This window comes from Rhamphochromis longiceps, linkage group LG7 (assembly GCF_057381845.1).
Source record: "Rhamphochromis longiceps isolate RC_006_pf linkage group LG7, R_longiceps_female_GT1.1, whole genome shotgun sequence".
NCBI lineage: Eukaryota > Metazoa > Chordata > Actinopteri > Cichliformes > Cichlidae > Rhamphochromis > Rhamphochromis longiceps.
Genome location: NC_140563.1, coordinates 8,553,128 through 8,567,389, shown reverse-complemented (window position 1 = coordinate 8,567,389; position 14,262 = coordinate 8,553,128). Strand labels below are relative to the sequence as shown.

Sequence of the window (14,262 nt, the reverse complement as noted above, 5' to 3'; positions counted from 1 at the left end):
TAGAGGATGGTAAGATTAACATCAAAGTGATATTCCACTTGACCTGAAACATATCTTCAAAATATACAGATTAGTAAGCATACTCACTCCAGAGGATGATCTGCAGTAATGTACAGTAATGGTGTCCCCCCCCCCCCATCTGCAGCAGAGTGCTCACTTTTCCCAGCAGAAGTCCATAAGATTATTTAAACCATATAGTAACCTTTTATAGGCTACTGTGTAGTGTCTGTTTGTGTTTGGATGTGCACATTTGTAAAATAGTTTTATGTGGTCAAATTACTTTGTATTTGTGTCTGGATTGAAGCAGGTCCTCGTGAGCCCTCAGAAGTTATACACAAATCATTGTAGAGATTTGTAAATCTTAGTTTACACTTGTGTATAATATTGAATGCATTTGCAACCCTTTTGAGGCAAATTTCTCTCCATACAGCGGCAGGCATGCCTGGGGGGGGGGGAACATGGGGTGCCACCAGCCCCCCTGAAATTTGATATGCAATTTCAAAACAAGGTTTTCTAAATATAGAGATAAGATAAGACTATTTATCCCACAACGGGGAAGTTTTTGCATCACCTCAGCTCAAGTACAGATATATGAAGGAAATACAAAAATACAATTAAGTACATTTCAATATACAATCTGGGTGCCATTAAGCCACTTTAGCAGGATTCTAACTTTGACTTATGTAAAAAGTCTAAATACTTAAACAAAAAAAACAAAAACAAAACAAACAACAAAAAAAACTATCACAGGATGTTGTTTAATTTTTTTCCCCACTTTTCACCTAATAAATCTGCAATAGGACACCGGGCTGCATATGAGCTTATTTAACTGCATGTGCTTCCCCCTCCTTCATTCTGGAAAACTCAAATAATATTGGGTTAACGATTTAAAACTCTTACACATGTAATTTACAATGTAAATGAGAAAAAAAAAAAAAAAGAAAGAAAGAGAAAAAAAACCCCAAAAAAACCAGCCAGAGTGCGTTTTGTTTATTTCCCCCCCTTGGGTTTAAAACCTTAAACAATGATCAAAACAGTTTGAGATAAACCATCTGTTATGGCTTTTTAAGGTCTACATTTCTCAAAAGCATTTAAAAATGCTTCTTACCTTTCATAAAATAACACACGCACACAAAAAAACAGGAGGCAAACATGTTTTTTTTGCATAAGTTGCCATGGTTTCAACATAGCAACCCTTTTATTAGCAAAATCATGGAGATTAGTCCACTAAAGTCCCCATCTCATGGAAACAGAGCTGAGGAGGAGGGGGGGGGGCATGTAACTTTAAACCTTCACAGATCATAATGAGTAACAGTGCACTTGTAACCAAATCAACTGTGTCTATGCACTGAACACATATCTACATATGGTCCTACTGTCTGCTACAAGGCCACCATTGGCATCCTCTTTTCAAAGCTTCCCTTTCCTTCATGGTTCAATCGGGAATGTTTGTAGCAGCGCATCGACAAGGTGCACTTTTTGATTCGTGAGGAGCTCCTTTTTGGTCTCTTAGAAAAATAAAACTTTGAAAGAGGATGACAAGTAGAGGAATAAAGTCCCTTTGTTTTATATTGTGCGCGCACACACACGCACACACACACACACACACACACACACACACACACACACACTTGCCCTCGCTCGTATCACCCATGCAAACCACACATCAGTTTCCACACAGCTCTCACAGTATGTCAGCATCAGAGTGAATTGGTCTTGCTTGTTTTATACAAGGAGGCAAAAATATGTATATATAACAGTGAAGTGGCCAGAATTATTAAAAAAAACAAACATAGTATGAATTGAAGGGACTCGAGAAGAGTTAAATGGTGGCATCTAAATAAACAAGTGAACAATGAAGAAGAAACACTGCAACTAAGGCATGCAAGGCACGAGCAACTACAAAAAAGAAAATGTGATGCACAGACAAAAAAAGAAAAAGCAAAGGCCCCCCTTTTTACAGGTAAAAGAAGCACATTTTAAAAATAGAGGAAAAAAATCCCTGGCCATAGACAGTTGTACAAATATTTTACACAAAATGTTTTCTCTACATACCATTTTTAAACTTTTAGAGATGAACATAAGTTAATAAGGGGTTAAAAGTGACATCAGTCCAAGCTTCTTCCACTCCTCTTGAATAAAGTCACTCATTAAACCGGACACCAAGCTGCCTGAACAGGGGGGGAAAAAAACAAACAAACAAACCAAAACCTGGTTAGAGGAGAAAATGTGGCAGAAAATATGGCGGCCTGTTCACAGACAAAACATGACACGTCACCTTTTAGAAAAGACCACAGTCCTTCAGGTTGTTCTTGATGATAACGTCAGTGACGGCATCGAACACAAACTGCACGTTCTTGGTGTCGGTGGCGCAGGTGAAATGGGTGTAGATCTCCTTGGTGTCCTTTCTCTTGTTTAGGTCCTCAAACTGGCACTGGACGTATGCTGCGGCCTCCTCGTAGGTGTTGGCGCCTATGAAGTGGGTGGGGATAAAGAGGAAATGGAAATAGAAGGAGAAATGAGATCTAAAGCCTGTTCCGTCTTTCCACTGCCATCATATATATATATAAAAAAAAAAAAAAAAAAATGCATAGATGCACTTATTTTTCAGTTTCTCATCAACTGAATATGACTGTGCGCACTTTTAGAGTTCTACTTAAAACTATAAAACTTAACGCCCTGTGAAAGTTGTTCCTTTGCTGACCTCCAGTCGTTTCACTCTGCAGTGACGTACAGGTTGAGTGTCAGTGTTGTGTGGTTCAATGTTCAACAGGCACCTGTCCTGAGCTCAGTCTCAAATAAACAGCATGCACTACCCGGCCGTGAAGGCCGTTAAATAGCAGTTCCAGCCTGGTGTCAAGCTGCAATTTAATTATGCTTTCCAAAAATGCCGCTCCAGTGTCAATTCGGATTTATTGTTGCCCTTGTTTTTCTCCAACCTGGCTGCAGAATATTTACTTCTCGGCTGACTTTGTTTATAATTTGACATTTATTCAAGCAAGGGTTTCACCTGACAGGTTACGGAGAATAACAGAAGGGCAAAAGCATGTTTTACCATAACGCTAATTCCAAAAGGAAGTGCAGATCTCACAAGCCCACATTTAATTTTGTTCAAAACATAGAAACAGATGAGATAAAACTAGGATCACTCCAAGTTTGATTGCAGCAACATGTCTTGAATAAGTTAGGACAGGGTAACAAAAGGCAGGGGAAAACAAACAAACAAAACCACAAAAAAAACAACAAACAAACCCAAAAACCAAACATCTGAATTACAATTTTGCTAACAAGTCAATCACTTTGGTGATTGGGTATTTTAAAAAAAAAGAAGAAGAAGAAAAAAAAAAAAAAAAAAGGCAGTCTTAGAGAGAGGTCTTCTAAAAGTCCTGACAACTTTACAAGCAAGAGTGGCCCACAGATAAGCTGTACAATGCCTCCATCTGACAGCAGAGCTCCCTGCAGGCAGACAGGTCATCCTTAGACTGGAGAGGACAGCATATGTGCTACCTCTGTTGGACCGCAAGTCCTGCTTAAGCAGTTAATCCGGGAGATCCCGGGAGTTCCCTGGAGTTCCCTGGCACTGTCTCACAAGTCACAATTACAGATAAGTGGGCTGGCAACAGTGTGGCTGACTTCACAAAGGCAGATAAAACTATACAGCAAGTAAAATACCAACAGGTAAGACACAATACTGAAAGTATGATGTGTTTAACTGAAAGTGAAAGTGGCACAGTTGCTGCAGGCAAATCAGCGATTACGTGTGTGAGAGGAAAGACGCTGGATACTAGTTTAGTATTAACAGCACTGTATGTGTGAGGGCTTTAGCTGTTTTGGTCAGTAAAATGGGAAATCTGTTATATTTTAATAAAAGTCTTGCATATTTGAAGAAAAGGAGGAAGGCAAACTGTGTGAGTTAACACACAGCTCTATCAATAAAACACAGGAGAACCTGATGGATTATAATCGAGTGCTCAAACAGATTAATGTTTAACTGGGTGTTTGTCTTAGTTTTTATTCTTTCAGCTGCAGCCTCTGTGGTGTTTAACATTCTGAGTGTAACATGCGAATATTAAAAACAGAATCCAAACGTGGGCTTAAAGCTACAATAGGTGAAAAATTTGATTTAAAATACAAAAGGCAGCCTACAAATATTTATGCTTATGGAACAATAATATTATTAACATTAAATAAATTATTTGCAGAATTTATAAAGACTTTAGTCCCTCATAGTCTCAGTACAAAGGCATCTAAGGAATCTTCCAGAAATGACAACAATTATTCGGAGGACTGACTGGTCAGTAGGTGGTGATTTCATACATGTCCATCTCTAATATGGTTCACAGCATCAGTTACCATGGCAATGCACCCAGTACAGTGGTCTGATGAAGAGCAGGTGTGCTTGAAATGTCATACACTACATGCAATAAGGAAACTGATTTAAATACAGGAAACTCAGCGTTAACACTCAATTTAACTGGATAAGCCAAAGTCCCGCTTCACAGTACAGGCATCTGGTCTCCTCAGTACCCAGACATTTACACACTGTTAGAAGAAGAGGTGATGCCACACAGTAGTAAACATGCCTTGTCCCAGCTTTTTTGAGATGTGCCTTCAAATTTAAAATAAGCCAGTATATTTCCTCAAATAATAACTGTTCGCAGTTTTAGAAGTTCACGAGATTTGAAAATCGCTGCATTCTGCTTTCATTCGTATTTTACACAGCCCCCTTTAAAAAAAAGGAAGTTGTACTTTAAGCTTATGGTTGTTACTTAAAATTTCTTACTTAAAAGTCAATACTGAGGTCAAAATGAACAACATCTGGCTTTATGAATTGAAAAACTTTCGCTTAGTATCACAGCTGAGTGTGATTTTTTTTTTTTTTTTTTTAAAGTTAACGTGAGTTATCAGTGTGTAAAATAAGGAAGTAAACGGCCACCACAAAGTAATGAGAAGTGTGACACCAATATTACTGAACTGGTTCTAAAAATTCAATCTTTACCAGCAGAAATAAAACACGACAAACCCCACATCTATTTTAGGCACAGAAATGGTCCCTTGAGTGAGTGTACCACATTTGGAAACCATAAAATGTCCTTTCACAATAAATACAACGTGACCCGGCGAGCCTCCTAGGGAAGAAAAGGTTAAAACTTATCTTCTACTGAATCTCTGGATCCTTACGTCACATCGATATAAATAGATGATGACAGCATGATGTTACAGATATGGTGTTCGAGTGTAGATTCAAACCAAAATCATGGCTATTTAATCTGTATCTGTGAACCTGACAAAAATGCATTGTTTAAACATGAAGCAGCCCACACAGCTCCAGAGCAGAGCAGTGGGATAAAACATCTGTCTCATCTACAGGGCCTGCCACACCTTTGTGTAGCTACAAAACAAGTTAGGCTCTAAAAGCAATAATCACAGGATGCTGACAGTATAAAGGAATCCAAATATGACTTAGTCATGCTACACAAAAACAACAGTTTAAATAAGGTTAAATTTTTCTACACATCATTACAAATCCACGATTAAAAGCCCAAATCCTGCATACATAGTTGGGCTTAATGATTTATATACCCCGCCAACACACAAAGGACATTATTTGCATGTATAAAGCACCAGCTCTGCATGTCAGTGTTTGTTTATATGACTCACCTGCGTACTCAGGGAAGCAGATTGTAAGGGGGCTCTTTTTGATCTTCTCCTCAAACAAGTCCTTTTTGTTGAGGAAGAGGATGATGGAGGTCTCTGTAAACCACTTGTTGTTGCAGATGGAGTCAAACAGCTTCATGCTCTCGTGCATTCGATTCTGAGCGGGAGGAGAAGTGCACAGTGATTACCGATCAGAGACGTACTAGTGGGCAGAGTGTGCCGGGGTCAGACAACTCTTACCATTTCCTCGTCCTCAGCCAGCACTAAGTCGTAGTCACTCAAAGCCACGCAGAAGATGATGGCAGTGACGCCCTCAAAACAATGAATCCACTTCTTCCTCTCTGATCTCTGTCCACCAACATCAAACATTCTGAGATCACAGAAAGATATTGTTAAATAAATGCAACTCTCACACACTCACATGATCTGGGTGATGACATTTTCACACAAACACACGCAAATCTTTCAGAATGTGTAAAATACTGTGGACAGCTGTCAGAGCTTTTAAAAGCCGCTTTTTCAGTTAGTTTTCAAGAGTATGAAGCTACTGTGTTCTTGCATTCAGTGTGATATTAGGTGACGAGACTACATGCTGGCCGACCACTCGTAGCTTTTCATTTTTTCATGAACAAGGCATCAACTACTAGTGGTTGCCTCACATAGGAACAGCAGGACATCTTCTATCAAAGTGCAAACTCCTGAATTTGCTGATTCTGATCCTTGCAATATGCGCTCTCTCTCTTACTTTTAAATATAGATTTATGCATAAATGTTAGCTGGTGGCTGGGTCTCCATGTGTTTATTTTAAAACATGACAAGCAACACATTTCAGCTTTTTCTGAAACTATAACAATGCAAATGAGAGACCTTTGACACTAAATGATTTTATGAGCTATGAAAATGAGGAAAGAATTGATGGCTATAAGAAAGCCATAAACCATTACCTACTACATGTCACATTTTGGTTCTTGGAGGCACTCCTGTCACAGTGTTTGGTCTAAATTGTTTAGAAAACTTCAGATGCACTAATACTATCTTTTTTTAAAGCCATGAGCCATTTTGGCTTCTAAAGGTTAACAGTCATAAATGAAAAATAAAGGCAGGCATATGTGAGTCAGTGTAGACTTTACATGGAGCACCACGAGACACTGCTGTGTTTAAACAAAACTAAAACAATGATGGTGGCTATACTCACTTGAAGTGCAAATCCTTGAAAGTGAAGTGTGTTTCCACAATACCGGTAGTTTTGACTCTAGTCCTCAGCACATCCTGCTGGGTTGGAACGTAAGCACTGTTGGATATCCTGTCCAGGTCATTTAGGTAACTTTGGAAAGAGAAAAATCAACAAGAGAAAGAAAGATTGGCAACAAGCTAAAGCACTGACGTAAGAGCGGGAGTTATTCTTCCAAGGACAGTCCCCTGCTGTTTGAAGTATGCGTGTCCGTGCATCCTACTCACTATGCTGCAGAGTCGTTGAGCTGGTACTCTCGGGAGCGGCTGAAGCAGGCTTGAACTCCTCCATCTTTCCACAGCCGCTGGATGACCCCAGCCAGTTCACTGGTCATGAAGCCCTCTTCTGCTGAGCCCGCCAGGACGAACAGCTGCCGCGCGTCATCCTAAAGACACAGAGACACTTAACTGAAAACAGCCTAAAGAAGGTTAACTCATTATCAAATAGAAACAAAGATTTACTAGATTTGTTTTGCTAATTTTTTTCTATATTTAGAAAGATCACAATTCATCTATTGTCGTTACTCCTTAGCCGAACGGGCCGTGCAAACTAAAGTGATAAATTAATAATTAATTAACTGTGTTTTTCCCAGTCTTTCACCTGTTATACTTTACATAAAATTAGATTTCAAAAGGGGCACAGTGTCTAAACGCCAGAGGCAAAAACCTTGATATTTGAGAGAGCATAAAATCAGAAAAGAAAGGCTTCAGGATTAAACTTGGTCACGATGAGAGAGCCAGGCCAGTCACGCAGACACAATGACTAGCTCTTTCGTTATGCCAAGAGGGGAAAAAAAGAAAAAGGAAAGGAGAAAAAAAAAAAAAAAAAAAAAAAGGAGAAACAGATTTGCAAAAAGAAACAGGAGTCTGTTTAAAAAAAATCTGCCAAACAGGATATTAATAAACTAGACTTGTGAAAACAGAAATAAAACAATGGCCACGACGTCTCCAGTGAGAGAGAAAAACAGAAATGTTGCCTGTTTATTATAAATCAGGCAATAATAATTTTGTACACTGGATTTATTACATGGACTTTGCACATCTTCTACTTAAATTTCCTGAACTCCCCTCTCCCACCCCACTGTCCTGGTCATAATCTTTAAATATTTCTTAATCTCCATAGATAGCTGGGATATATTCTTATTTTTAAATGTTTTAAATGTGATATTAAGCACAGACCTAGTTTTTTAATCCTTTTTTTTCTCTAGAAGGTTGCAATGCAAAGAACCCTGCCCATAAGGCAAATGACTAAGCCGCTGTTACCACAGACAATCTGTGAGGTTGTCTGGATGCTGTGTTTTCTGTCACTTACTGCTCTGGCTTGATCAGCAAAGTCAATCTTGAGGCGTCCCATGGCTCTGATGATGGCAATAATGGACTGGATGGTGTTGCTGTAGACCACAGCCTTGTACTGCTTACACTCCTCCTCTGAGTAGCCTGCTTCGTGGATGATCCTGAAACACAAAGAGAGAACATTAGCAGGCGTGCCACAGTTAATTCTAATTTCATACAATAAGTACAAACAATGGGATTCAATCTGTTCTTTAAATGCTGGTAAACTGGTTGATAGTTAACATATCAAAATAGATTATAAAATGTATAAATAATGGTCCATTTCATGTTAGAGATTGCTATTAAAATCTGCAACAAGGCCAAACAAGCAATCAACTGCTTTAGAAATCCAGGAGATACAAGTAAATGCTGCTGCTCATCTGGAGTCACGTTTGCTCTAGCTCTGTTTTAGGTCTCTCCCAGCTCCCGAGGGAAATGTCTGGCTCATTAGTTGCCTAATACTCCACCATGTTCACCAGCTAAGTGAACCTGGTGGCTGCTTTTTTTGTTTTAATAGAAATGACACAATGAACCAACCTAGTGGAGGAGCCTTCTCAGTTAAACAATGGGCTGAAAGTTGGTACCAAAGCTCTGTCAAACAGACTTAAAAATATATAGAGAGTTATACTTTTACTGATCACTTGTATAATTTGAATGATTAACCGTACTTATTAAAATCAAATTCTAATTCAAGCTCTTATGCCTCTATTTTCTTTAGTGTTTATTCTTAGACTATTTTTAGAGTAGTACCGCATCATTTCCAGTTGAAAATAATCCTTATTTATTTTTCGATGAGATATGATGCAGGTTCTCAGATCATCTTAAGCATTGTAGCTCCTCCCCCTATGAGGACATTTATCTCTGACTGGCTGCTCCTCACAAACTGAAGGTCTAAACGACAGGTATGTGGGGCTTATGTATTCACAGCCAGAGTGGTGTGCTTGAGATGAAAATATTAGGAATACCCATTCTGACATCATACAGAGCCAAGAGCAGAATAAATATCTTAAACTGCGTGTCTGGAGCAGTCTGAAGCCTGAGCTTCTGGCAGCATATATGACAGATATTAAGTAAAATAAAAACAGAACAACTTTCAATTGTTTTTTGAGTAAGCCTCTACTCAATTACTTTTTACTGAATGTTTTTGGGGGAATTAAAAATAATTAACTATGGGACAATCTGGTTAATGACTTGCTGCTTTTTATGTATTTTTTTTAAGGTTTTATGTTTAAGTTTATGGTCAAAAAAAGGCTTCTTAGATTTGCTACACCTGCATTCCCTTACAGTGTAGAAAAACAAAGGTGTATCATTTAAACTGCACTTATTTTAAAAAAAGAAGTCTCAGATATTTAAATCTAGAGTTAAAACATCTTTGCCCTGAAAGAATGGGGAATAATTTAGAGAGTAGATTATTTCTTCTTCTTCAGATTTGACTGTGTGTGTCTCTCATGTTGTAGAACAGGGGTGGGCAATCTCAGTCCACGAGGGCCGGTGTCCCTGCAGGTTTTAGATCTCATCTTGGGTCAACACTACCGAATCACATGATTAGTTCGTTACCAGGTCTCTGGAGAACTTCAGGACATGTTGAGAAGCAAATTCAGCCATTTAAATCAGCTGTGTTGGTTCGAGGACATCTAAAACCTGCAGGGACACCGGCCCTCGTGGACTGAGATTGCCCACCCCTGTTGTAGAATGAGGATGACATGCCCATTAAAATAGAACATTTTTTGTTGCCTGTGCGGGAAGGAAATGGTTGTGCTCCACATATTGCCTATTCACCACATGGTGTATTTTATACTGTATGTTTAACATTAAAAAGAACAAATATTTCCATCACAAACAAAAACTGAGTGTCATGTGATAATTTCTAATTATCACAGTTGCGTTAGATAATCCATACTCTTAATGCATCATAAGGGAATTCACTGAGATTGGCACTGGTATACTGTGATCACCCTTTTTAATAAAAAAATACATCAAGTATCTTAGTGCTTGATGTATTCTAAACTGTATTACTGATTCATTCATGCTTACTTCATCTGTTTAACAATGGTACTCTTCCCAGACTCCCCAGCACCTGAAACACAGAACAGAAGTTAGAGAAAATTACAGCAATTGTGTTAATTATTTCAAAACAGAAGCGGGTACAGTTCAAACCTACAAAATTACATTAAATGCCAACCAGTGTGAAATAAACACGCATAGTTTACCTTTAAATACCAAACTGCATGATTCATTTCGAGTATCTGTGCAGCCCTACATTTAAAACACTAAGATAAGTTAATGGTGCCAGACTAGCTTCTGTTAAATGCACTTTTTTCAAGTTTTAAGTGAGTTCTGCCTGTGGTGTATGAACACCCACAGCGGTGTCTGAGGTCAGATTTAGCTGAGTCACAAAGCGCAATTGGATTAATTAATTGGATCGTCTTGTCAATGAGATTATAGACAGCTTAAACTTCCTTGTGTAAGAAATTCATCCCATACCAGCTTGGCAGGACTCTGAACTGCATCTCCAATGATTTATGTATGACTACAACACTACAGTATATAAGGCAGCGTGATACCACTACTGCCTTTTAGGTGACACATATCAAAATATAAGAAAAATACAATGCTGTTTCATTTCACATAAAGCTCAACAACTCCATCTGAGATTAAGGCATGTTTTAAGATGAGCACACAACATTTTAATTAGCTTACCCCTCCCGGGACTTTTAGTTCCCCAGTGGCTGGAGAGATTTGCCACTTCATCATCCCATATGAAAACAGCAACACACAATAGAGCTACCAGTACTGAAAACATCACTTAAATTTAATTTGCAAACACGCTTGCGCCTGACTGAGCTGCTGAAATTGAAGGGATAATAGAAACCAATTATGACAAAAACTGGTGGAGTAAAATGGTTAATGTTTTGCCACAGAGACGAGATGACAGGGAAAACAAAATACACACTTATAAAATGCAGATATCTCTGCAGTTTTTGCACCTATGCAGCTTTTTCTGTCATTTGTTTGCAAAAATAATGCTACACAAAAATAAAAACCTGTCTCATATTTGCATTTAAGCTGCTTGCAAAAACTCTACAATTAAGACAGCCCTCCCACTCAAAGCAGTGATTGCAAGAGCCTGTCATTTGCTGATTACTGTATTATTGCATACATCCCCAGCGGGGAAGCATTACAGAGCAGCAAACTGCAGTGAGAACATATCAGTCTCCCTCAGAGACGTGAACATTACACCAGATATTCAACGTCACAAATGTGGATGTAAAACATCTTTGTGTTTAAACAGATTAGCCAGACCATTAGATGATGAATCCACAAACCAAACTTGCATCTCATGCAGGTGGTTGTGGGAATCGTGACAGGTAAAAGCACCATGAAAATTCAAATAAGGTTTCATCTCAAATGACGCACAGGCTTGACAACAGGACGTATGGGGTTGTGAAGCCATGCTGGAGAATAGCTGGTGCCACAGCCCTGCTTGAGCAGAGATTAGCTGCGAGATGCAGAATAAGACTGCATTTTCAAAAACAGCTTGCAGACTGCATGGCTGTGGCAGGCATCCCATTAGCACGCACTAACCGTTTCTGTCGTGCGTGCATTACTGTCAGCCCGGCTGCATAGGTTGCTATGCAACCTCTACCCCATCTATCCATGCTGAGATAGGCGAGAGTGGTCATGTAATGGGAAGAATGGAGAGGTGTGGCAGCTTTCCTTAAAACTGTGAAATAATCCTGGAGAAATGTGACATGCGGTTATGTTAACTGGAAGCTTATCTATGGTTTACATCCCATAATTTGAAAGCTGGGCCATAACATTTTTTAAGCAGCATTAGTAGTTTAAGTATGCAATTTTCTGAACATATTTGCATGGTAGGCCAACATATTCAAATGGCAGCACTAATGCTCCCCCACCCCCGACACAGCATTTGGATAATGCAGTTTTGGATGACATAAGAGCAAGTCATACAGAGATACAAACAGGTATAGATACAGAGGGTTTAAATTGTGTGTACAACGCTTCAGAAGAGCAAACATGTCTCGCAGGAAGGGGGGGGGGGGGGGGCGTATTATTCGAGACCTGTTGAATAGTGGAGCTCGCACATACTTTAATGCTGTTCCAACAGATAACAACTTTAACACTGCTCACAAGTGTTAGTTTCAAATATTTGCTGGATAGTACAGATAACCGATCTAAGGGCACGTCTACTTTCTTTTTTATTTACGTCACGAAGAAACAGGAAGGGAGCTAGCTAGCTATTGTACTTTAAGCCATATTAAAAGATGTGCTATTAGTCGGAGTCACGAAAGACAGCAACACAGACACTTGATTACAGAAAGTTATTGATGCTTTCTGACGGCTAACAAATCCAAGCTAGCACCGAGGCGTTACACTAGCTAAGCAGCTAATTGCTTAGTTAAATTAGCTTACCGACTTACCGCTGGGTATTAGCGGTTTGCTTCTGTGGAAGCAACTAATCAGTGTGCTCTTATCTAGTGTTAGTTAACAGCACAGTTACAATTAGAGGTAATTCAACAAGGGATAAAAGATAGGAACTCCACTAGCTCAAACTTTTTTTAGCTAACACCACCGTAACATTCAAATAAAGCCCCGACATTTCCCCACCTTTGCCTCTGTTGCTTCATAGGCTGGGTAAAACTTGAATTTTAGCAGCTACAAAAACTTATTTAAACCTTTATCGGGTTGTTTTTACGCCTGGGCAACCAGAGTCCCACAGAAACACACAGACCCAGTCCCCGTCCCTCCCTCGGTCCGTCCATCTTTCTCTCACCAAGCAGGAGCAGCTTGACCTCCCGGGCAGCCTTTTCACCGTCGTCTCGCAGATTCCTGTCGATCATCTTGCTCCGCTCCTGCGCCGCCTTGTCGTCCGTGCTCAGCGTACACCCCATCTTTGTCTGTTCCTCAACGGACCTCCGAATAAATACAATAAACGCACACGAAAACACAACTTTTGACTACGACTGCAACGACATGCAAAGGCTACCGAGTTAGCATCCAGTGGGGAGGAGGAGGAGAAGAAGGAGGAGGGGGCAGTCTGTCTAACAGTTAAGAGTCAAACACGCCCTAACCTCGCACTCAAGCTCCGGATTTATCAGCCGAGGCTTCTCAGATATCGTTAAAAAGCAAAGTGTCGCGTTTCTGATATCTTCGTCTAGGGTTTAAATTAGTCGACTGGTCAAGCAGGTGGAGTCAGTCACATTAAAGCAAAACAGACGGCACCATCTGCGGAGCAGTCCGAAAAACGTTCGCTTCCTGTGTTCCGCTCACATACCTGCAAACTACGCATGCGCGAAACGCAACAAGCTTCTTCTTTTAAAAAGCAGAAAGCTTATTTTTGGGAAGTGACCACTGTGGGAAAAGAAAGAAAACCACGAGACACAGAGTCAAAACTCGAAAGCATTCACGCTTTATTGCTTAACAGTTTAACAATTTTGAAACGTTCCCTAAGTGAGTTTAAATTCAGATTACACAAAATTAATTCAACACGTACTAAGGCAAAATGTGAATTTACAGATTTTATTGCTAATTTGCTTAATTATTATTATCGTGGCTCAAGAGTTGGGAGTTCGCCTTGTAATCGGAAGGTTGCCGGTTCGAGCCCCGGCTTGGACAGTCTCGGTCGTTGTGTCCTTGGGCAAGACACTTCACCCGTTACCTACTGGTGGTGGTCAGAGGGCCCGGTGGCGCCAGTGTCCGGCAGCCTCGCCTCTGTCAGTGCGCCCCAGGGTGGCTGTGGCTACATTGTAGCTTGCCATCACCAGTGTGTGAATGTGTGTGTGAATGGGTGGATGACAGGTTGTGTAAAGCGCTTTGGGGTCCTTAGGGACTAGAAAAGCGCTATACAAATACAGGCCATTTACCATTTATTTAGATAAAGAAAACAAAAAACGTTTATTTAGAATTAGAAAAGTAGAAATATAAATTACAGTGGTACATTTGTGGTTATCTGTCTACACTTATCATGGTTATGCATGTCATGGCAATTTCGGGATTTCTTTGAATTTTTCTTTTTCCATG

The 14,262-nt window shown here is 39.8% G+C and overlaps 1 protein-coding gene across 2 annotated transcripts; it reads right to left on the bottom strand.

Annotated features, from left to right (window-relative positions):
• Positions 1-1,509: 1,509 nt before the first annotated feature.
• Positions 1,510-13,521, bottom strand: LOC146664714 (guanine nucleotide-binding protein G(i) subunit alpha-1). Of its 2 annotated transcripts, none has more exons than XM_085411944.1 (9): positions 13,016-13,521; positions 10,255-10,297; positions 8,201-8,342; positions 7,117-7,274; positions 6,854-6,982; positions 5,899-6,028; positions 5,662-5,815; positions 2,279-2,472; positions 1,510-2,171 (listed from the first exon to the last, which is right to left on the bottom strand). In XM_085411944.1, exons 1-8 carry the CDS (start codon positions 13,131-13,133, stop codon positions 2,282-2,284), a joined length of 1,065 nt encoding a protein of 354 aa, XP_085268070.1. In that variant the 5' UTR covers positions 13,134-13,521; the 3' UTR covers positions 1,510-2,171; positions 2,279-2,281. The 2 variants fall into 2 exon arrangements, with proteins under 2 accessions (XP_085268070.1, XP_085268071.1); XM_085411945.1 differs by having other exon boundaries at positions 1,510-2,167.
• Between the last annotated feature and the right edge of the window lie 741 nt (positions 13,522-14,262).